This window comes from Anopheles gambiae, chromosome 2 (assembly GCF_943734735.2).
Source record: "Anopheles gambiae chromosome 2, idAnoGambNW_F1_1, whole genome shotgun sequence".
NCBI lineage: Eukaryota > Metazoa > Arthropoda > Insecta > Diptera > Culicidae > Anopheles > Anopheles gambiae.
This window is the reverse complement of record NC_064601.1, coordinates 111223751-111248190: the sequence shown is the minus strand read 5'-3', so window position 1 is coordinate 111248190 and position 24440 is coordinate 111223751. Positions and strand designations below refer to the sequence as shown.

The 24440-nt window shown below is 44.0% G+C and overlaps 1 protein-coding gene across 12 annotated transcripts in view; it reads right to left on the bottom strand.

The window, feature by feature from the left end:
- LOC1270011 (cell adhesion molecule Dscam2) overlaps window positions 1-24440 on the bottom strand; it is a 108154-nt gene that overhangs the window by 70221 nt on the left and 13493 nt on the right. For 6 of the 12 annotated variants that reach the window (XM_061644126.1, XM_061644132.1, XM_061644135.1 and 3 more), the window contains exons 1-2: window positions 22622-22850; window positions 10480-11400 (exon numbers count right to left, since the gene is read on the bottom strand). In XM_061644126.1, coding sequence (XP_061500110.1) covers window positions 10480-10531 — 52 coding nt within the window. In that variant the 5' untranslated portion in view covers window positions 10532-11400; window positions 22622-22850. Of the gene's footprint in view, window positions 1-10479; window positions 11401-22565; window positions 22852-24440 lie in introns of those variants that run through there. The other 6 variants (XM_061644137.1, XM_061644128.1, XM_061644127.1 and 3 more) reach the window with 6 other exon arrangements.

Below are 24440 nucleotides of genomic sequence, written 5' to 3'. Positions count from 1 at the left end.
AACGCTCGCCGATGTGACCCGAGTTCAACGGGGCCGGCACGGAGCAAACATCCGGCAAAGAAGCGCCAAGGAAGGAAACACTTCCAACAACCGGGGAGCGGTTGTTTTGTAGCAAATTGATTTCAATCGCAGGTGAAAGCAAATTCCGGTGCTGACAATCATAAATTGTGCCGGGCAGAACATGAGGCCTGCAATGCGAAAGAAACACTTCTCCCAGCCTGCCCGACGTGCCTGCCTGCTCTGGCCTGCCAACGGTGTATTGATTTTATGTAAGCACCTTTTCCCCCACCATCAGTGTGAGTGATGAGCAGAAGGGAAGACGATACATTGCCCGCTTGGCTACGTAACAGGCAAAACTAATTTATCCCTTCAAGGCAAAATGTCGATGGCGGTGATGCTGGTGGTGTCTTATTGATCTAGGCATTTATAATGCAAATATCTGCATTATGCTTTGGAGACGGTCGGTATTCGATCGGTTGAGTCGCAGCAGGAGCAGTGAACGATAAATTGCTTCAGATGTGTTGGGTAGGTTGGAGGAACGGATGTTCTACAGTTACATGATATGTGGTGCTATAAAATCATTTATCGAACATGATCCTATGGCAAGAGTTCATCATTGTTCCTCTGTGTTGGTGTGAGAGATGACAGAGATGTAATAATGCGGTACTTTGTGCATGTAATAAGCTCAAATTAAATTTGTGTATGCTTACAGAACAAATGCATTTTAATAATTATTGAATTTGTTGAAGATTAATTCTGTCATGATCAAAAACAGCCGAGTTACTTATTTTTTGTTTCTATTCCAGTCACAACTTTTACTAAAAATAAGGCTAGTTCGAAGGAATGATTGTGAAGTTACTTTCACTGGTGAAGTTACTTTGCTGAGCGCCTGAAGGTATGTAAAATGATGGTTTTATATATGCACGTAATATTGCTTAATGAAAGAAATTCTATGAATATGTTAATGCTTCTTATTAAACAAATGCAGCAAAATACCAGCGTGTTTTGCCTACTATCAGGGCAAGCAAGTATAGTAAGGGTTACACTGAGATAGAAAAATAAAATTACCCAACGATGTAGTATACATTTAGGCGCATGTGTCTGAATAAATTTCCAATCTGCTTCATCCAAAAGAAAACCCTCATTGAAAGCAGCCATTTTTCAACAACAATTTCTCAGCAAACGAACACCATTCCCGTGACCTTTTTTTCTCAGAAAACTCACTTACGTATCATCACACATCACCACTGTCAGCACGTGAGCGCAGGGTGGCCTGATGATATACCCGTAGCCCCCTTTTATTCTACCTTTCCAAATTAAGCACCAAAGCAGGAAGTCCGAGGGCAAGAGGTCGTTCTAAATATTTAATACACATCACATCAGCAAGCATTGGTATCGTATACTTCGAATATTACTGCTCACTGCACAAACACACACTGTAGGCAGGCGGGCGTGTTACAAACCAAACCGCACCCCGGCTGGACCACACTTCCCCAAAAAACCGTATGCATGCTGTATGCATGCTAGCGGTTGGTCACAATGCGGTTGAAGAAGTGCACGAAACTCGAGCCGCCCTTGTCAAGAGCGCGCGTCACGCCGTTGTTGCATCTTGAAGATGCTTTCGAGCTCGGCGTTGCTGATGGTACAAGTTGATAGTGGCCGTGATGCGGTGACACATCGGGCATAAACACGTGTGCGGCAGGTGCTTCAGAGCTGTGCCCGCCCCATTCTCTTTCCTTCACAGAGCGCACAGGAGTGCATTCTCGGGTGCCAGAAGTTTATCTTTCTCATTTATCTTACATCAAATTACTGTTTGCTTTTCTGCAGTGCCGTTGGTTTGGGTATGGGCTGCACTTGTTTTGTGACCGAAAAAAGGGAACGTCTGTTCTGCCAGCCGGTTCGTGGCGCTGGTGCCGAGTTCGTGCGTAATTGTGTAGTTGGTGAAGTGCCGTAAAGCAAAAGAAAATCTATGAAGCAGACGGGGTATGGTGATGATGCATAATGGAATCTTTTAATGGTTGTTTCAATATCTTTCTTTTGCACAGCAAGACGTACATTGTTCAACGTACAATTCCTTAAGGACCGTGTAAACGTTTAACTTTTAGATTTTAATGAAAATATACCTTATTTTAGTCCAAATGGAATAAATGCCAAACGTTTCAGTACATTTTAACAGCTTTCTTTTCAACGATAAACGTTCAATCAAATTGTTCTTATTTTATTGAATATTTTAAATAGGTAATGCACTCAAAAGCTTTAAGCTATAATGTTCACAATAAATTACCGGAAAAAACGTCTTAAAAGGCATTTAAATTTAAACGACCGCTCTGCAGCTGTAAACCGGCGGATCTGCTCTCATAATTTGTTTTTCATGTCTCCATAAATCAGAAAATGGATAAAAGACATCAGCCCGTTTTAGTAGTCCTTCTCGGTAGGGGCTTAAGAAGCCAAATGTCTCCTTCCACGTTGATTACACTAGGGTATTGCGCTAACCTAAGTGGGAGGATTAAAGAGATAAGGGCAGCTGGCAAAGTGCTTTTTATTTGAGGTACGATTAGACTACGTTAACAAAAACTATATTTATATTTATTTACATATCTAATTCTACTATGTTAGAATAAATGCAGCATCAATTGCAAAACTCACTTCATCAGCTCTCAACCTATTAAAGAGCCATTTAATATTAAAGCATTTGAGTTGGTTGGTGCATACCTCATAAGCATCCCTTCACGAGCATGTCCGAAAGTTAAAAGCTCCATCTTTACCTTCGACCCACAAGGTGTGTTTACGGTAAACCCATGCTCTACACGAGGTGAGTTTCTTCCAAGTAAATAACCATATATAATCGAAAGGCATTACGAATTCATAATATATTTGTTCGGGTGCTCGGTGCACAAACATCTAGCCATTTCGTGCCACCGGGTTTTTCCCTTTCTGTCCGCAAACGGTAACGACCCAGCGCGCCGCAACTGTCGGTTGCAGGTGAGCGAAAGCTGCAGTAACAGCGCACACCGGTGAATAAAATTATCCAAAAATGTATTATTTACGCTCAGTCACAACCAGACACACGCATACTCGCTACACTACCCACAGGAAAAATGGGAGAAAATGGGTTTGCTCCTGTCGGAACCCACTTCAATGAAAGCTTCCGTTTTATCGTACAGAGTGGAAAAGGCATACCTCATACTCTTTCTTCTTTTTTTTACGGCAGCTACCGATGGTTTCCGTATGACCGAAATTTCGACCCAAAGCTAACATTTGGGAAGCGAAAGCTAAGAAGCGTGGTCGCAACCGAGATTTACCACAAAGTCACAGGAGTGGAACGCTCTCGAAAATCAAAACCACATCGAGCTTCACGAGGCTCGGCAATTGCAACAAAGGCAAATTAATTTCGGTTTGCAATAAGACATTCTTAACTGTTCAAAGGAATTACCTTCTCGTTTGAGTGGAGCACTTCGTTCAGCTCAAGTGCAGCAGCAAATGTAGCAGCTATTTTAAAATTGCAGATGCAACCTGTACCTTTGCCGAGAGTGTCTTTGCTTGTGATGGGGTGGAAAAAGGGAACGGTATTTTAATATGCAAGATAATTGTTACAGCTTCTAGGGTAGCGTATATCAGTATGCAATTCCGGGCTATCAAATACAGAAAAATCTCAGCATCACTCAGTGCTGCAAATGGGTTACAAGAGTAGCTACAAAGGGCATAAATAATCGTATTTTGTTAAGTGAATTGCATAACTTTAGGCGAGCTCGGAATCATGCGTCGTGAAAAAAGCGTTTGAAAGTCATACAAACGATCCCTTTCAGAGAATTGCCTCACAAACGGTGCTCAAAACGGGCCTGTATCTAGCAAAACTAGCTCTCATGTATCCAACGATGGTGCTTACACTAACAAACCAGAGCCAGTATGTTCCAATATTCACAAGTATGCAACCATTCCTGTCCATTCATCAAAATGGTAGGCAGTGCAAAGAAATGTAAGGCTTCCACTCCATCCTCTACTTAAACATCGATGAGAGCCCAAGTTACTGCGCATTTTCCACATCGATAATGCATGAAATAGAAGCGCACCGTACGGATATCGAGTTCCACACACTGGACTCATAATGAGCGGCACTTCTTGTGCAGAAAATCAAATCGAATCAGAAAAACATTCTGTTACGTTCACGTTCGCCCTCACTGGTTCCATTCGCTCGGTTGGCTAGAAACCCTCTATCTCTCTCACATGCTCTCTATGGCCCTGGATCATTGCATAAATCCTAGCAAAATCAATAGCGATAAAAATGGTAAGCTGACAGCTTCCACAGTTCCCACTTTGCCAGAGAAACGGTCCTGCCACTGCCACCGGTCCCCGTAATGAATATTCATTGCACATACGCAAGTGGATCTGGAAAAAGGAGGCAAAATCAAACACACCGTTGTGCTCAATCCCGGCCACAGTCTCACAGTCTCAGTGAGGCGTTCGGTTACGATTAGAAAGAAACGCAAGTGTAAAGCTGGAAGCTTCACGCTCGATCTGTCCGATCGAACCGGGTCGTCTTTCGCATTTGCATCGCAGCGTCAGGCAGTGACGCGTTGGGGCTCGACCCAGGATCTGAAAGTGGGGACGGCACGGATTTACGAGCGGCCTGATCCATAAATGCAAAGGTCACAGCCGCATCGCACACCGAGCACAGGCCGAGCGCAAGGGGCACCCGGCACTCATAAATAACGCAAGATAAACTGACACGTTCCGTTTTATAATCTTACCTCCTACGTCAACTGGAAAATGAGTATCGAGAGTGTTTTGTGCATCCCCGCCCTCATGCCGATATGCTTCGATCGATTTCGGGCAAACCGTTTTGCTCTGCCTTACCCGACGGTTCGGCCTTCTGCCGATGAAGCGAACGGGGACGGGGAGTGAACTTTCTAAGCTCAGCAAATCTACCGGCACTGGGGGTTTTTGACCCCCCCCCCCCCCCCCCCTGTGGAGCAAGGCCGGTACAAATATCCTTACAAATCCTACACGGTTGAAGACGGCCGCGTATCGCTGTGTTGTGAATCGTTTGTTTGTTCCTGTTCCTGCTCACCGTATGGTGAACGAAACCTGCCCCGCTTTGCTTGACTCCCTGCAGCGTTTAATCATCACCTTTATCGCAAAGGTAACGCTAACGAGGGGGGCGAAGCTGTGGGTTGGTAATCTTCCTCCATAACACATCCATCAGGGTGTCCAGATGTGTGGGACTGAGGAAAAAAGCAGACGCAAAAGACGCAAAAGCACTACAAATAACATTTTCAGTGTTGGAGCATTTACTATGGTTTGTTGTATAAGAAATATTATACATGCGCGAAGCGCCTAAAAGGTATGCAATCCACAATACACATAGTATGGCCAAACCATGGTAAATGATTATTTTCATACTAATGTTATAACATTAAAGCATTTTATCCCACAACCGTACGCCATGAAGTTGTTCCCGATGTAAAAATATCTCCCCCGTTTGAAGGGAACATGAAACAGGAATCACCGTAATCGTTTCTTACACGAAAACGGGTAAATACTTAACGCCCTTCTTTATGTCAGGAAAATTCACTTCATGCTTCAATAGCTGTGTAGCTTAACCCCTGTTTCCAGTCCTCCGGTTTCTTTATTCTCACCATTTCACCGTTTTTCGTTTTGCGATCCCACACCAAGGTACAACACCTCCGCAGGAAAGGTACAGCGGTGGTGTATAAGAGTAACATTCGTTAGCATAAATCTCCCAGCGCGGCTGGTGTTGCTGCCGTGTTGGACGAGAAAATTGATTTAAAGTAAAGTAATCCCTTGCCAGCAGGGTGCAACCTTTCGGGATGCGAACAGTTTCACCGAGATGTGTGTGTGTTCACGTTAGGAAAAAAAGCTTTACCTTTCTTATCCAACAGCACTACTCCGCTTGTGTTATTTTCTTTCTCTGTGGCTTCTCAACCGATTGCAGTGCTTTCGCGTAGTTGAGTGTATTTCTTCGGTTTCTTACCTTTTTAAATTTATCTTTATCATACATTAAAGCAGTAAAGGGAACCCCCACGGAACAGCACTCACCCTGCACGGTGAAGCAGGCAGGCAAACTGCTGACGTCTGACACAATCTGCTCGTGGTGCAGTGCCGTAACCAAGACCTGTAGCCAAGTTTACAAACTTTATCCCACCAGCCAGGCCAGGCAGACCAGGCAGGCAATCCATCTTTGTACCTGATAGTATACCGCCGCCAATGCGGTTGTGCTTATGGAAAATCCAATTTTCTTTATCTTAGTAAACTTGCTGTATGTGTTTTTTTTATATTTTTGCTTCGCTCAAGTTGTTGGGCTGCTTTCCGTGGTTTTGTTCCATCGTCCTAGTACTTCTACCATTGCAGTCTCCGGGCGTCGTAGATACGAGCTCCCTCTGCGTGAAGTTTTATGTTTATCTTATGAAAGTAATTTCAAACATGAAGCTTTTCAGGGTGCTGTGGAGATGAGTTGCACGTGAAGATGATAAAAACAAAATGTATTTCAATCAAATTTATTCGAAAATTGTAACATTACTCTTAATATAAAGCGATTAAATAGCAGTAGGAGTAGTTTCCATGCCTTGTGTAGCCAAAAGTAGGTTGTAATGGTTCCAAAATGTGAAATTCCAACTTGTGAGTATTACAATTCGAACAATTTGCTCAAGTGTTTTTACATTTCTGCCTGTCGAAAGCGTCAAAACCTGAACAAGAAATGAATTTGTAATGCCGTTGTTAGTGTTGTCACACTATCTGCCTCCTTCTAAAAGAAACAATTTCCCTTTTTTATCTCCCACCTTGCCATTTTTCAAATCATCGACCAAACAAAAAACAGGAGCTGAAAGTTCCATTTCCAATACATTTTAACTTTCTCACAACCCTGCCACGGACAGCATCATCAGTAACGGACAGCTCCAGCAGGATACAGTTGATTCTTCGTAAAAAAAAACGATCCTTCGCTTCGGCATCGGAATCAAACATCGGAGGGTAACTTGGACGTATTTTGAATATTTCACCAGCGTCACCAGCGGCCGAATGAGCCAGTCAGTTTGAAAAAGGTTTCACATCGGGCTGCCCCCGCCTGGCCTGAAACGCTTTCCATGTTATTTGGCAGCACAGGCGAACCTGTCAACCATGCAGATGTGTTATGTGTAGGGCTTTCGGTTCGAAAGTTTCCCTGCTCCCCCCCCCCCTTCTTCTGTGCTGCTCATTTCATGTCGCTTGAATGTGCAAAGTGCGCCACTGAGAAAAAAACGGAACGGGGTTTTGCTTTCCACTGTCAAATTAAGAACTTTCGCTCATTTGTAATGCGTGTGCGGTTTTTTACTAGGGGTTTTATACGACCGTGGTATGAGAACTGGGCGAATGAAACCCTTCTTAAAGTTTCACTCAAACCGACAGACCAGCGAGCACCAAGAAAGTCAATGGGAGATGATTGAAATGAAAAAAGTTTTCCTCTTCCCCCCACGTTCACTTGGTGCGCAGTAAAAACAACTGAGAGCGTACCGGAGACGACTTAACTTCGTGACGTGAACGCACATACACACACAAACACACACACAGACATACACAATCGAACAAATACAGAATCTTTCGCTTGTGTCTGGATTTCCGGAATCAAACGAAACAAACGAGAGCTAACACTCGAGACAAGTAGCACAGTCCCGGAAAGCCACTCACTGCTTTCACCCAGCCCAGCGCGCGCCATTTCCACACTGCTCCTGTCGGAAGCCGAGAACGAGATGTTTCACTTTTCCGCCTTTTCCATTTGGTCGCTTTTTGATGGTATTATTTTCTCACTTGTTCGCTTCTCAATCGCTCGGTGTGGATGTGGATTTGAATCGCTGCGAAAGTTCCATCTTCGCAGCTGTTCCATCTTCGCATCTTCGCTTTCCAACATCATCATGTCGGGTTCGAATTTGGTTCGATCGTTGCCGTGCCCTCGGTGGACGTGTATGAGCGATGAGCGTCGTTTCTTGTCGAGGTGAGTTTGAGGATTTTGCCACTGGCTTTCGCATCCTCTTGCACAGCACCAGTACCGTATTAACTTTCCTTCATCCTGTCTCATCTAAATCTCGTTCTATTTGGCTCCGCTTTTTCTTCCGTCCATCCATTCATTGAACCACCCGTTTGCCTCCCAAATGCCTTTCCAATACAGCTGATCCGGATGATGGATTTGGTGAAGCAATTTGTTTGGTAGGGGAAGAATAAATCAACACCCCTCCGCTCGTCCATCCGGCCCGGTGGCAAATAAGCAGTAGCAAAAGCAAATGGGAAGTAAATAAATGCCCTGCACACGAAGGCAAACTTTGTGTTTTGCGCGGGAGAGGCCGTGCTGGGCACGGGGAAAGGCCCAACGCAAACAAGAACGTCGTTTCTTGTGCCTTTGTGGAGGGAAAAAAGGTGTCTCATGTTTCTGTGTGTTTTTTTTTCTCCTTTTTGCCATTTTGGGCGGTGTAAATTTGTCAGGTCAGGAGGGTAATGGAGTAGTACAGTGGCACAATTTTCAAAAGCTTTCGTACACTGTACGCGCGCCCGCCCGTTTAAATATACGTTACGAATGGAGGCGCCTGGTGGTGGAAAACTTCCTACGAAGGGGCGTTTTTTTTGCAAAACGCCATAAAACTCTTCCAAACAAATGCCATTCTTTTTCTGTCAAACCTCCTTCAATGGGGTGGGAAGCCTCCTGCGCAAAAAAAAAGCGCCCGAGTGACGGAAAATTAACTCAATTGTCCCCTCGCGGTAGCCTGACGAACGGTTTCCATGTAAATTAAGCTGCCAAAAATCGGAAATGGACGTGCGCGAGCAAATACTCCGACTGCAGGACTGCCCGCCGGCTCTAACCGAAACGGAGAAGCAACAAACGAACTTTGAGTAATTTATTTGACATTACTTTTCACGCAAAGTGTGGGAGGGGCGAAATGGGCCGAGTGCTTTAGTGGGGGCAAGGTTTTTTTTAATGGGAAAAGGCACAGAAGGATCAACGGAGAGGGTTTTTCGTTGGCCTAATTCTTGGATCGTAACAAATTAACGTCCATTGAAACGCGGCTGCCCACACGCTGAGCCGGGTCGCTGTGTGTCGTGTGAGAGCCTGAAATTTACATTAGTTTCGGTCTCGACGGTAACTTTCGACGACCCTAATTGGACCCGCTTCTTTCGGGGTGGGGTGACGGATAGATAATCAAGCAAAGCTAATTGATGGTTCGAGCAGGAAGGACTGCGACTGAACAGACAGCGTGTGAGAGTGGGTTCGATGTTGAGCCTTCGATTAATAATTCAAATGGTACGTTCATCCAGTAGTCTCGGTCTCAAACAAGAAGCTATTCTACTAGGTAAGGGTTGGTTTTGGGACACTTTAACATATAGAGTTGGTTTGTAGTATAGTTGTGAACCTAAATCAATGTGCATAAAATATGTTTTGGAAGCTATGGTGGCTGCTGTCTAGCTGTTGTTGGTAATAATAAATATATAAAGTAGTGAGAATGAATACAACAAAATAATGATATTTAAGTAATGTTGTAGGCAAAGACAGTAATTTTTATAGTTTCAATATAAAAATAACTGTTGAATGAACATGAGAAAGATGAATAAAACTCTAAAAGTTATCAATAAAAATGAAAGCTAGTAAATCAAGACAAACATCCTAGTGGATTGTAGTATTCAGCTTTTGCAACAGATGGCGCTCTAACGATAATATCCTTTTTCGTTATTGATAACCTTTTTTTAAGATGTGTGTATCCTTTACGTGAAGTTGGATGTAATATATCGATGCTACTAGTTAATTTCAATCCTAACCTATAAATTATCGTTATTCATTAATTTTGACCCAAGAACAAGCTTGAAAAGAGTTTCAACGTACATATTATCAAGTACAAGAAATATTATCTTCAATTAGGAGAGTGCTTTTATATGTTCCATGCGTGCTCATGTACCTTCCAGCTGCACCTGACCTTCAACTGCTTGTCTCGCAGCACTCACACTCCTTCCCAAACCCGAACCAAACTCGCAAACACCGCTCCTCACCACTCAAGTCTTCTACCAGCGATGCATTTCATTCTTTCCCAATGCGATGGCAATAAAATTCCATTCGATCTCCGGCGAACCCGGTGGCAGGCCGGAATACTTGAACCTCATTTTTGCCGGCAAACGGAGTGTAGGAATTTCTTCATTAAATTCTTTTCTCACGCCACCAATGGCACAAAATGAGGTAGCTTTCATAGTAGTGCCTCGCAGCAAAGGAAACCTTCGATGCGGGATGTATTATAAGCACTTGGAGATGGCTCAACCTTTCAGCACACTAATTAAACGATTGGTTTGAACCCATTCCAGTGCTCGGCTACGGTGATGTTGCTGGTTGACTTCAAACGCACAGAAAGCAGAAGACATTTCTTCAGAACTCCTTCACGAACATTGCCAGAAAGGGGTGAAACCAAACGGACGCCGACCTTTCTTTCCCTCTCCCCGGTTTAATTGACTTACCTTTGAGAATGTGCAGCAGCAGAATGCCCTGGGCGAGTCCGCGTACATCCATTATTGGTTTTGGACGCGCCCGCCAACGGCATAGACGTGTGCGTGGTTGGGCCCCTTCTGCGCGCGTACTTTTCACTCCACTACACTGTGCAGCGACGGACGGTGATCGACGGCCCTCCTAATGGCAGCCGAGCACGATAGCGTTACTTCTCCACACCAACCCCGCTGAACGTTGCTACACCCGTCGGTGCATTGTTGGGCTGCTGCTGTTGGTTCGTGCCAGCGGAAACATTTCGCAGTTAGGCAGCACGGAATGGCGTTGCGTTGCACCGTTACATGTTGCACCGCAGGCAAGAAGATGAACCTTCTTCTGGTTTTGTTTTCCCGTACCACACTCGCAAAACAATCGCCCAAACCCTGGGGGCTAGTTTATTTATGGAATTTTAAATGTTATTTGCTCGCAGAAATCAATCGTGGCAGCAGTGGTTACTCACAAGACACACAGTAGCTGCATTCTTCTTATACACTCACACGAACACTTTTTCACAGAATCGCCATCGAGCGAGAGCAAATGCCAATTATGCTTTGACAAGCTCGCAGCTAGCAACTAACCTACTTCCTTCCTTTTCCGGCTCGTTTCTATCCCAATCACACTTCACTAAACTGGTACGGCGTTTCAGTTTGGCGAACGCTATTCTTCTTGCGTAATTAATTATTCAACTGCTTGACAGGACTGCTGCATGCGGGGGGAAGGTTTTTATTTTCATTCTCTTGGCTTTTTTCACTTCACACTGCCACGGAGCTTTCTTCAACACTGACTGATTGGCACACTTTTTTGTACTCACTCTCTCTCTTTCTTTTATTTTTCACCCTGTTTCAACATCACTTCTGCACTGCACCGTTTTTTGTGTGTGTGTCTACACTGCCACGCTAAAATGATTAAGGAAAGTAAAAGAACAAAAAATTTAACCAAAACCTTCTCAAACACATACACCTGAAAAGGTAAAATCTCCGCACTGTTATAAGCACTTAGGTCAGATGCTGCTAACCGTGGTTAATTATCGAAAATCAAACCAATCAAACTTTTCGTACATTAAGAGGAAGAAAAACGCGAATCAATTTGGTCTAAAAGTAAATTGAAAACTTCTTTTCGGAGTAAATTTTCGTGAGGCGAGTCAGCATTTTAAGTTAGTTAGTCGATTCACCGACTTCTTAGTGAAAGTGCCTTTACTTTCGTTGATGTTTCATCAGTTATTTGTCTTTTTTTAGATGTTTTAGTTGTGTGCACATTTTAGAAGTTATTGTAGTTTGCGTGTACGCGAAGAGTTTTATTCCGCATTAGGCCCACTGCAGTGTATCTTCCAGTTTTTTGCTGCAAAAAAAAATGAAAGAGAGAGAAAGGGTGTAGGATAAGAAAAAGAATTATTTATTTCTTCTTGTCTGTAGTTCCAACATTTAGTTCCCCCCCCCCCCCCTCCGTCTGCCATCACTCCAAGTCGGCCGGTAAAGTTAAATGAAACGAAACAGTTGTGATGTTTGACTTTTCGTACTGGGCGTACTCAGCGTACTTCCTGCAGCTCCCCCCTCTCACCCGGAAGAGGGTGGAAAGAACAATCTTACCCGGTTTCCGAAACAATCCGAAAGGAATTAAAAAGTTCTTTACCGAGCACCGAACTGGCTGGTTGGAAACTAAACTCTTCGTCGGCTTTCTCCGAAATCCCTCTCGGGAGCGTTTTAGCACGAAAGGTAGAGGAGAAATGGTGGTACGGCATTTGCATTTTGATGCAAGTATTAATTCGAGTGAAAGACATTGACGCACGCACACACACACACAGGCACACAGCCACACAAACGAGTGATATAAAGCAGCATTTACCCAAGTAGTGTGAGTGAAGCAAACTTTCTGTCGAAATAAATCCTACTTATGCTTGGTGTGCAAAGTTTTCCCTCCACCTTTTTCCGACCGGCAGAGAAATGCAGGAAAGCCCACGCGCCTGAAAGGTATGCAAGTGTTGCGTAAATTTATGTGCGCTTCCTGGTACAGAAGAAGAAAGAAAAAAGGCACTCTCGCACACACACACACACACACACACACACACACACACACACACAGGGACAATTTCTTTCGCATGCAAATCGTCTGCGTTCGTAATGAGCACAGTTTTCGTCAGACTGGCACATTAGTATGCCATACCGTTGATGGAAGACACCCGTTGCTTATCGTACAGCGGGCTGTCGCCCAAACACGCTCGGGCTGGTTTCGATAATTAAGCTAGACAAACTTCCCCCAAGCCGGCACTGTGCACGACAATGGGAAACAAATGCAACTTCGCATTGTGATGAAATTTGAAATTGACTGGTTGCGATGATGGTTTACATTGCTTGCGTACAGTTGCAACATTGCTGCATCGAATGATTGTTTCCTGTTGTCACCTTTCGAAAAGACACAAGAATCCATTAAGAACGTCGGAACGTGCTGCACTCGATCGCTCATAATACCCGGCAAAGCAAACTTTCCATCCCGGGAATGTAAAAAAGCGTCTCCCATCTCTCCCATCGCTGCCCCGGCGAGCTGAAACGTACGCAGCGACGACAAAGTGCTTTTATTTGTCAAACGGATTACTGGCGGAAGCGTACACCACCCAGACCGCACGCCACCGCAATCGAAGGAAACACATTCGGCATTGCTTGCCTGCTGTTTGCGGAACGTGATTTTAAGCCGAAGCTCATTCGTCTTCGATTTCGAGCTGCCCCGCACAGCTGCACGAGGGGCGAACAGTTTCTGTCGCTGGCACGACGAATGGGGTTTTTGGGCAAAAATGTGTCTGTTTGTGTGTGTGCTGCTATGTTTTTCCCCCATTTCTTTTTCACCTCACTTACAAAAGACGCTTTCTACCTTTCTACTCCCGCGTTAAGGTTAAGGCGAACGGAATATAAGCAAACACGGATACAAATGGGAAATTGATCTATGTCTTCATCGTGTTCTTCCGATGTCTTGGTCCCGCCGGGGGTCGCCCATTTTGTTTGTCACAATCAATCCGTGTGGCGTGATGCCAGCAGCAAACGTGTGATGGCGGTAGCTACCTTTGTCAATTTAAGCCCCGTAGCTGTATGTTTGTGTTTGTGTGCGCGCACAGACACACAAATGGCAACGGTTTTGTGACGAACCTTTTTACCGTACGTTAACAGGTAATCCCGTTTTCTGGAGCGCACCGACGTGAATGCTTTTAACGAGACGCTTCCTTGTTTCCGAGCGTTTAAAATAGGTCCATGTAGCATTTTCTAAGAACGCGATTGCTAGATTTTAGGTGTTTGCGTGTTTTAGTGCTTATTAATTCCGTGTGATTATTGAGAGAAATGAAAATAGCGCCCAAAAGGTAGGCAATCTGCATTAAGCATGTTGAAGCGTTTCTCTGTAGATTTATGATTACTAACAGCCCCTCAAAGATAGGCACTCTGCATGACACGAACGCATGTTAAAGCGTTTGTTTAAGGAAAAATAGGACCAAAGGCAGTACAGTCTGTTCCCGAGTTACGCGGTTCTCGACATACGCGGATTCGGAGATACGCGGTTTTCTAAATTTGACAGATTAAATGTCAAATCAATACAATTTGCGTCAAGTTCGGTATAAATTGCATTTATGCTAACAAATTGAAACCGCTTAAAAACCAGAAATATTATAATTTTCTGCACGAATCATATCAAATAAATGATAAAGTGTATGAAAGTACTAAATTAAATAAAAAACTCCGAGTAATCAATAGTATTTTAGTCAAAAAACGTGAAATTCGACATACGCGAATATTCGAGTTACGCGGATTCGTCGGGAACGCAGAAACCGCGTAACTCGGGAACAGACTGTATTGTCAATAATAAATGAAGCAACAAATTAAATTTAACGAGCTATGAACTGCAGAATATGAGAATTTGCTACAGATAATTGAAATATAATAAAATGCTTACGTTAAATTCCATAATGTCACTGTTGAAATTAATTTTTTGATTTTTTTTGGAAGTTGAAGCTTGACTGTAATTTTGAATTATTTTTGCCAAGATTCAAGACTTTTTTTTAATTTTAGTCACTCTGTACTATTTTCAGACAGCTGCCTTCCGACACCCTCGTTGTATGCGTAGCAAACGTTAGTAATCAAAACTGCTTCCTTTCCAAATGAGAACTAAAATCCCATTAACTTACGAAAATGTAGTGCACTCCCCCGTGAAGCTACGCGATGCAAGACGCCCGCCAAAACGGCCCAGATTACACTGTACCTGTACATTTCTTGGCGTTCCAAAGGGAAGTTGCAGGCACAGTACAGGCAAGCAGGGCTGAGCCGTACAGGGGTAGAAACTGCATAATAAATCTATCTCAAGTTTCGCGAGGAGCAGTTGCTGCCACTGGTGTACCGTCTACGAGTGCAGTCTGTGTGTTTGACGATGTACCCCTGTGTGTGTATGTGTGTATATATAATAAATTAATCTCTTGACAGTTCACGGCACACGGCTCCCGCTGGTGAGCTAATTGGAGCGAAAATTAAGAACCAACTTCCGTGCTGTGTAAACACACACAGCCAGCCAGCGCCGAGTCGTGTGATGAATGAACGATCCCGGCACACGCAAGTAACTCTGGTAAGCTGATCGGTCGGTTGCCACCGCCATCAAGTGCGGTTGGCTGGTTGGCGGTTTTGAAAATGCATTTCCACCATGGCCGCATGCCGTGCTTGTTAAGCTTTGTACAGTGCCAGTAAATCTCTCCCGAGGATAACTCAGCCCACCTCCCCTTGGGGCAAAGCGAACATCGTGGCTGGGCTGTACTTGGCTGCTGCAATTTACGAATTCTTAAGAAGTTCGTGAGCATCCCTCGCTTTACAGCATCTTAATTTAAGTACAACTTTGCTAAAGAGATTACTTCAGGCGTTCAAATGCTCATAAAGTGAGAAAATCCGTTAAACATTTCCCCAACGTTTGACTGTAAATGGAAGATTTTAATCTTAAATTTCCAACCATTGCCAAACCATGTTTCATTTTCGTAGCGCTTCTGACACTGGCAATAATTTTCAATTAAATCAACAATTAACCCATCTTAAGCGCCTAAAACCTCTAATACACTCTAACTGCTGCTCGTATGCAACGGTGAACAAGTACCCCCGTATCAAAAGCCTGGCTGTAACGCTCGACTTGTCGCTTGTGTGGCTGAAGCCGTATACACTTTCAACTACCTGCTGCGATCGTTTACTATCACTCCCCTGTACCAGTAGCGCTGCATCTCGAGCTGCACCAACCTTTCAGGGGTTTTACACCCAACCGAGCGCAACGCAGACGCCAGGCCAAGCAAGCTGTGCAAACAGAACCGTTTTAGTTTTCAATCTAACTTAGATTAAATTTACCCTGAAATTGCAAGCCAATCTTATTACGCGCGCAAAGTTTAGCGATTTCTTCATCAGCGCCGGTCCGTAGCAAAGGGGGCGTGAAAATCGAACCCGCCCGTTCAACTGTGACTAGAACAGTGCGGAACGGTTCCTATGCTGCTGATTGATTGAGATGGGCTGCCGGGCAAAAAAGGGTTGATGTAGTAGCGAAAAGTAAATCTACACTTTATTGAGCGAAGTGTAAAAAGTTAAGCTGAAGCGAATGAAAGTGCAGTTGTATTCTGCTTTCGTCTAACAAAGGGTTGGCTTCAATTGGTGTGTGGGATATTTTTCAACGATTTTTTTAAGATAAAAGAACTAAAGCGTTTGTAGAGCTTACACTTCAATCGAACTGAGTGAATATCGTGAAAACATTTATTCAGAAAAATATTGCTCGAAAAAAGTCTCGGGCGAGGAACATATTATTGTAAAAAATATAGAAACACGCCTAAAGATATGCAATATTGCACACATCTCGCAGTTTAAGGAATAATTTATCATTATTAAACTTTTTCTCTTCGTTTCAAACAAATAGAGTTGTAATTAATTCTATTAAGAGGAAAAAAACGATCAATTATCAATTACATCAAATCGTTCAGTTATTTAAACGATCAAACCATAAATACAAACCAAGTGGGTTCAATTGGTTGCGCATTACTTGTTGGCAAAACTTTGCCAATCAACCCCTAACCTGTACTTACAACCTACCACACACACACACAATCACACTGATGGAACACGCGTGCATTTACTTTTCAATTTCCCAGCAGCAAACCACTAGCTTCCCAGAAGCAACGGCACTAAACCTTTCCCCAATATCTCCCTCGGGAGGATCGTTTACGGATGATCAACTCGCACACAAAACTAAGTTGCTGGTCCGCAACGCTCACACACGGCTGCACATGAGCTCACTCACCCTCAAAAAACAACCAAATCCCTAACCTGTCACCTACAAACCGTATTGGTCGAACAGGGTGTTTTTTTTCTATCTGTCCCTGTTTCTCTCCCATTATCCCGTTCAAAATACTTCATAAACACCGCAAAACAACGGAAACGAGTTGTGCTACAACTTTCTTTGCCGACTACCCCAACACTTGCACGCAAAACATTTACACAGCTGCTGACCTGCTTCGGGAAACAAGATAAAAAAAGTCAAAATAGGAAGTTAGGACAGGAAGTGCGGATCGAGAGTGCAAATGGCATTCAAACCAGCTCCGCATACGGCGACGGTCGGATGGAAAAAGTTCAACCAGCGGCAACAACACAATCCATCCAGCCTCCTACTCACATAACCAAGCCCATCCAAAGCCCGAATGCGCCGTATTTCATGACCGCAAAAGTTAATCAAACAAACGAAACTCCAACTTCCCAATATGCTTCCCTCACATCCTGCCGCCGGTCGGTTGGACTGCACTTCCTTGTGCCTGAGCCAGTGCTCCTGCCATTGCTCGTAGCGGACGTTCCGGCATCCGGTTGAGGTTGGTCCTACATCTACATCTCACAGTGCTGAGACGGGAAATGAGTTTCCATAAATCTGACTTCAAGTGTGGATATTTGCATGTGAGGAAAGAAAAAATATCGTTTCAACAACGTTTGAACAGCTCAGCAAACTGTTACGAAAACACATTCACAGCCATATTATGGTGAAGGTCTTGAGTGGAAACCTTCCATATTTCCTGGTTAATTGAACTATCCCTCGCCCGAAAAACGGATCCCCTTTTAACCATTGTGCTTGTTCTCCGAGTTCGATTTGAGTCTGACCACAGTTTATAAATTTCTTTCCAGCGGGACACTTTTCCGCTTTTTCTGCTCCGATGTGCTAGCGATCATGCCGCATGCCACGACCGAACGACTTTCAACGACCGCATCCATCTGTTTGGTCTCCGCTGCCAGCTACAAAGTCATCGTCTCCACTCAACGAAAAGGAAACAGATTTTCGTGCCTGCACGGATGCTTCTTCTTCTTTTTTCGTTGCCTTGCCCTAACCCAATTCTTCCCGATACAGAGCGATGCTTCCTGCATGAATTTATAATGTCAACAAATGTGCGATCACACACATTTGCCGGCGGTCGGTTGCACTCGAGACCCGGTCGTGTGCGCTGGCCGTAGACTGCAGGATGCACAAAATTCTCTTCGCTTGTGGTTGACTTTGCCTGTACGCCGGCACGAAACCGGTCGGCCAAGGGGGACTTTCAAACATTTATAGCACTTTGAATGTATGTATTTTGCTAGTGTTGCACTGTCAAGTGGTTGTGCAGCGGTGAATGAAGAATGCCCGGAAGGAATAGGATCGGCAAACCCAGAGCAGAAGCCTTCCCCGAGTTTAGATTGAATAATTTTGCCAGTGCATAAGATAGCACACAAAACAATTTTGCTATTTCTAATGCATCGAATATTGAACAAGTTTGGTTCAATTTCATACTATTGTGTTATTTTCATTGCCCTGCTTTCTTAGTCGGCTTCATACGCGATTGTTTTTGCGACTGCTAAAAGTATGCAACACATATGTTTATCATTTTGCTAAAGATTGCATACACTCAGGCGCTATCAATCAATTTATCTATTTTATGTACTTTTAGGTCTTTTTGTAATTTTACAATGCCTACATTTAGGCGCATTGCAACGTTAATTTTTACGTGACAGAACTTTTCATGCTAAATCCCGAAAGAAAGCGCTGACACTGTATCTTAACAAAAATAATAGACCCATTTAAACGATTTAATCAGAACATGCCGGGTATTTTAAATCCTTGAGTAAAATTCCCCTTTTTTTACCAAACACGTTACATTCACCAGTTTATTTAAATTGTTTCTCGAAACTTTCAACGCTTCATAAATTATTCATAGCGGATATAAAACGATTCCCCTACAAATCATGCGCAATTTATGCCATTTATCATACGTTGCAGGAGGCAAACAAAAAAAAACGCCGTTAAGCTAGAAGGAACCACTTCTACACGGTGCACATTGGTGCACGTGGTGTTTAGCTTCCCGGTGGAGCTTTTGCCATACGTTTTCATTTATTTCACGCTACCCGCTTCTCGAATCGATTTTTATCAGCTCGGAGCATGAACATACACACACACGCACATGACACGGCTGACTTGCTTGGCAGTGAAATGCAGCACCGGCAGTTCCAGCTGGCACCATGAAATGGCGTTTTGTGCATTTATAAACGCTGACGTGGCGAAACGCTGTCGTGGAATTGATTCAAATGTATCGATATCCTCCAGCATTTGCACCGGTGGCTGCCTGACCTAGAAAAAGGCAACCCTTTTTCGGTGCGCTTGTAATACCAGGCCATGTGATCTATGATCTGCTTTGACCCTCCCCTCAATGCCGCGTGCCGTGATCTTCGTGGTTCGCGTTGAAGCTGACTGCCAGCCGAAACGATGGTCGGTCCACGGGTACTATTACTCTGGCTTTAAATGAAAGTAAGGTACGGGGTCAAACCCAAACCTGCACTGTGCCGTAAATTATACGCTTTTTAATTTGCTCTGCTAACGATGCGCTTCTCTGTTCGTGTGTTTGCCCCTCTTACATCGTTCGTACGGTGGTTTTTTCCACTTCAAAATACATGCATGTACCCAGAATCTCTGGTGGGCCATTGAGTGGAGGGACAGCGCCTGCGAAAGGCCAAAGTTTTTCGTTGAGAAAAATTTATGTAATGCTGATTCACCTGCTACCGTAAAGTGTGGTGTGGTGTGGTGTGTGTATGTATAAATGGACCAGAAAAGCATGCACCACGAGATAAGCAACATACTGCCCGAATGGGTTTGGCAACTTCGAACTAGCCCACATCTTACGACCTACCGATGGTCACAGTAGAACCAGCTTCCGCACACGACCGAGCGCGCCACTCAACCTAGGCGGGACCTCACACCCAGCCGCTGCTTTCTGCTCCAGGGATGCTGTTTTTGTTGATCCTGCCTGCAACCCCAATACATGTGTACAAGTGTGGGAAGCAAAACATCGAAAGTTGCTGCTCGTCTGCTAATGGTGCGGAATGGCAAAAGGGGCTGAGCTTGGCAGCAAGCAACAACAAAAAAAAAACAACCTCCACCACTGCAGATTAAATCATGGCACAGCTGCTCATGGATGCAAACCGGCCGTGCATAAGGTCGTGCATAAGTGTACCCTTTTTCCCCCCGGATGCATCCGTTCCATTCAACCCGGCAGCACTTGAGGCTTCTCTCGCATCGAGGAGATGGCTCGTTATCGCAGAATTAATAAGCCATTCCCTTTATCGATCAGGGGTTGGGAAGTGCATTCGACACGGAAAGGGGGATGCACTGTTTAGCATATGTGGTTATGAGGTTTTTATCAATATTATCCCTGTAGTTTATTTTTATAATTAGATTCTTATATGAATCCAAATAGATTCTTTGCTAATTTTAACACAAATTTGTAGTTTAAAGCAAATGAACCTAATACCTAACAGCTTAATAGTTGTGTAAGAAAATAAAAAGGCAATATAAATCCATTTTTTTAACTTTTTTAACAAAGTCGTTCGTTTTTTAAACTAAAACTTTTATAATTGAATAAATTGAATATTTTCGAAACATCGGAACATATTTCTTCGCAAAGAATCAATACCGAATTAAAATCCATACCAATTTAATGTATTACATTGAGAATTGATGTTCATTGTTGGTTTGCTAATAAATTTCATACTTTTCCAATGAGATCTTTATAGCATAATAAACTATTTGAGTAGAGCTGTGTGTATTGCATTGGGCAAAAAGCCTCTTTCTTCCTTTTCCACACAAAAGGTATCTTATTTATGGTGTGCATTGTGTACCTTTAGTTTATTTCTTTGTCAACTTCTCACATGAACAATGTACCAAACTCTCAAACTGATACATATCGTTGTCAAACGTGTATGACAAAAAGTGGCCAAGCAACATGTAGAGATACAGATCTCTTTGAAACAACGCTTTCATCCGTCTTAAATTCCTTATCCTTGGTAGGGCGGTTGCCTCCAAGATTCCCCAACCAATTCTCCCGACTATTCCTTCTCATCCGTTCCAGCGTTCTCTATTCACGCTTCGAGTGCGTGCCAATTCAATAGAGAAAATTAATAATAAAAATACTTCAAACCCGAAACCTACCCCGTACGGATCGCGATAAACGCCCCAGTGTGTCGCTATAATTCAACCATCCCAAAAAAGAAAATGAAAAGAAGAACCAACGATGGCAGGGAGGGGGGGGACACCAAAAATGATCAGAAAATAGCGCGAATTTATCCGGTACCTTGCTTGCTCCGTGTGCTGCTGTGCACAATTTTCCCTTTTTATGTGTATCCAGCCCGGCTCCAATGGAGCAGGAAATCCAATTTTCTGTTCAAGTGTCGTCTTCGCCGAGCGCCGTGGGTTCGCGTGCCGGAATCTCGTCTTCCCCTCGGCGCTGATGGCCAATCTTTCGATGGGAACACAAGACACTCTGTACAACGCACACACACACACGCACACACGATGACAGGGAATAATTCTTCCCAGCTTCCACTACGCTCTCCCCCTCTCTCCCCAACAGTGGTCGTGTCATCCCGTAACCTGTCACCTTCACCCGGGACACCCGGGGTTGAGTTTATTTTTTATTTCCGAAATCAAATGCCCTGGCAAAAAAATTATCACCACTTTTTCTTCTAGTTTGCCTTTTTTTTCATTTTCCTTGCGTTCACTTCCTTTTCCTAAGTCCTAAGGCACGGTGAAGGAAACGTGCCGCTTCTCGGGCAAAAAGGGGCAAGATGATTTATTTAATATTTCGCCCCCCTCTCAACTTTTCTTCACCATCACAACGCAACAAAAAAGAGTTAAAATCAAAGACCCAAGCAAAAGGTGACGATGATGATGATGATGATGCGGATGGTGATAGTGACGTATCGGGCTAGCAGCACCAGAGCCCCGTGAACGTTCTTTCGAAGAAGGGGCAGGAATCACACCCACTCAAGCACTTCAGGCTCAATTACGGCCAAGACGTCTGATGTGGTTCACAACTTTGATAGAACACGACAACGGCCCAGCACTCCAGCGATCCCCGGTCGGTTGGGATCGTCTTTCATCCTTTCTTCCGGGGTCGTGATTTGCAAAGCAAGCAACAACAACTACGACAACAACAACAACAACAAAACAACGAGTTCGAAAGATCAAGTTCCGAGTTCAATCGTATGAACGTAGCAGTGGAAGAAAATTCACATTAAACAAGAAAAAGAACACACACACAGACACACACATAGAGCCATTTGCTTCCGATCCTACGTTCGATCGATGTCGTCCGAGACAACCCGTTGAGTGGTTGATAAATTTCGAAACGGTTGTCTGCTCGGCCATCGTACACGTACACTGAGGCACCTCCAGGGAGGTGCCTCCTTTTGCTAGGCGAGATTTATGGCAGCTAATTTGATGCAATTTTCCCTTTTTTGCTCCTTAAAAGATAACCCCGTTTTCTTGCATACAACCAGGAGTAAAAAGGACGCTGAAAACTTTGTCACACATTTTCCTACACACAGCATTTGCACTTGCACACCTTAAGATCGTACCATTTGTCAGCGCAAACACCTTGGGCCAACGGTTGGGCCATGTGCGGTAGCATGGGTAAATAATAGCTTCACCAACACTACTGCTTCGTCACCTGGTCCACCTGGTGGGCAGCTGCTGCTCGTTTATATTTAAATTTAAACTTTTTGCAAACCTGTTTTACATATCACTTAAAAAAAAGCTCCATTATAAAACTTTCACCAAACTAACCTATTTTGCTATTTTGTTCACTCCACACAACACATACCAGAAGCAACCTGTACTGCAAATGTACTAGCAACACACTACCTCACACTACCATAGCTCCGAGCAGCTTCTAAAAGCACACGAATCGCACTAGAACGCCACCGTATGCCGTACACCGGCTCCGGAAGCTGCACCAACAACTAGGCAAAACCGTCCCGACGAATCGCAAGATTCAAACTGACGGCAGGCCCAACGTGACAGCAACAGGATACCGCCACGAACACATACCCTCCAGGCAGACAGCGAGATAAGCACGCGCTGAATGCTGATGCTGAGATCCTGATGAGACCGAGCTGAGATGAGAGAGAGAGAGAGAGAGAGCGAACCGTATGCCGGAGCATAAACGGTGAGAAATGGACAGCACTGAACACGACCTACGGTTGCTGGTGGTGTGTGTCTCTCTTTTTTTTCTCCATCTTCTTCCTCTGTCAACATCTCATCGAGTAGGCAAGGCAAAAAACAGATCCTTCAACTCCCCACAAACAATAGAGCAACAAAAAAAAGGAAAAGCCTGACCAACTCTCTCTCGCTCTCTCCCAACGTGACGGAGCAAATGATGCAGAAAGTCTCAAGGCTAGGTGAAAGACTATTAGCAGAGCCCGAACCAACGCACGAAAGCCGGCAATCCCCTCCAGGGAGAACGGATGATGAGTGAATCCGTACACAGCCCTCGCAGGGGGGAGAGATGAGAGTGAACAAAAAAACACAGTGAAAGAATTAATACACTTCCAGTGACTTTTCTACTGCTCGGCCGTTATCAGGCTACACGCATCCTTCGCGCATCCTTCGGATGGAGATGCTGCTTACCGAAGGAAGAAAACCAAACCAAAAAAACACACATCTCAGCCTTCTCCAGCTGGACAACTCCAACGGTGCAAAGAAACGGGGAAGAACGAAAGCGCTCACACACACACACACACACACACACACACACACACACACACACACACACACACCTTTCCGCAAATCTCAGGAGATGAAATAAAGGCTCTCATTTTCTTGTCGTTGTTTTTTTTGCCCTTCTCTTTTTGTTCTATTTCAATTCCCTCTTTTATCAAGATTTTTGTTCCTGCTTTTAAATCACTCACATTGGACACACACATTCTCTCTCTCTCTCATTCGTTCTTTCGCTATTTCTTTTTTTCTCTCGTTCTTTTCGGTTTTTTAAGTAGAGAATTTGTTTGTTTCTTTTTCTGTAGCCATCTCCACGGCCTACTGGAAACGGTTCATTTGCGATAGCAAGAGGACAATGGAAAATCGCTTCCACGGTTTGAAAATCGGACTTTATACGCTCCTCCACTTACGCTTCTGCAAATTGATGTGGTGTAGGAAATGTTGTTGCTTTCCTTCGACTTCCGGTTCATCTGCATTGGTGGTGCAACAGTGTAAAATTCTTCCCATTTCACATTATCATTGTTTGCATGTATTTTATAGGAAGTGGTTGTTTGTTGTAAAATATGAAAATAATTATTACAAACCTCCATTTCTTTTATGTTTACGCTAATGCACAGCAGGATGCGATGTTATGCTTCGAAAACGGCAAACAGGAAAGGGGAGCATCGCTACATCGCTTCCCAATAAAGTCACGCAGCGCACAGCTCTTCAACGTGTCAGCCTTTCATGTTTCACCTTTTCTTTCTTTTGCCGCGCAAACATTGCCTCCTATTGCAACGAATAAAAAAATAACCCTTGAATACCTTTTCATGTCCTTCTTACTGTTTCGTGCCTCCTTCACAGTCAAGCGTGCGTCCGCGTGAACATCATAAATGAGATGAGCAACAAA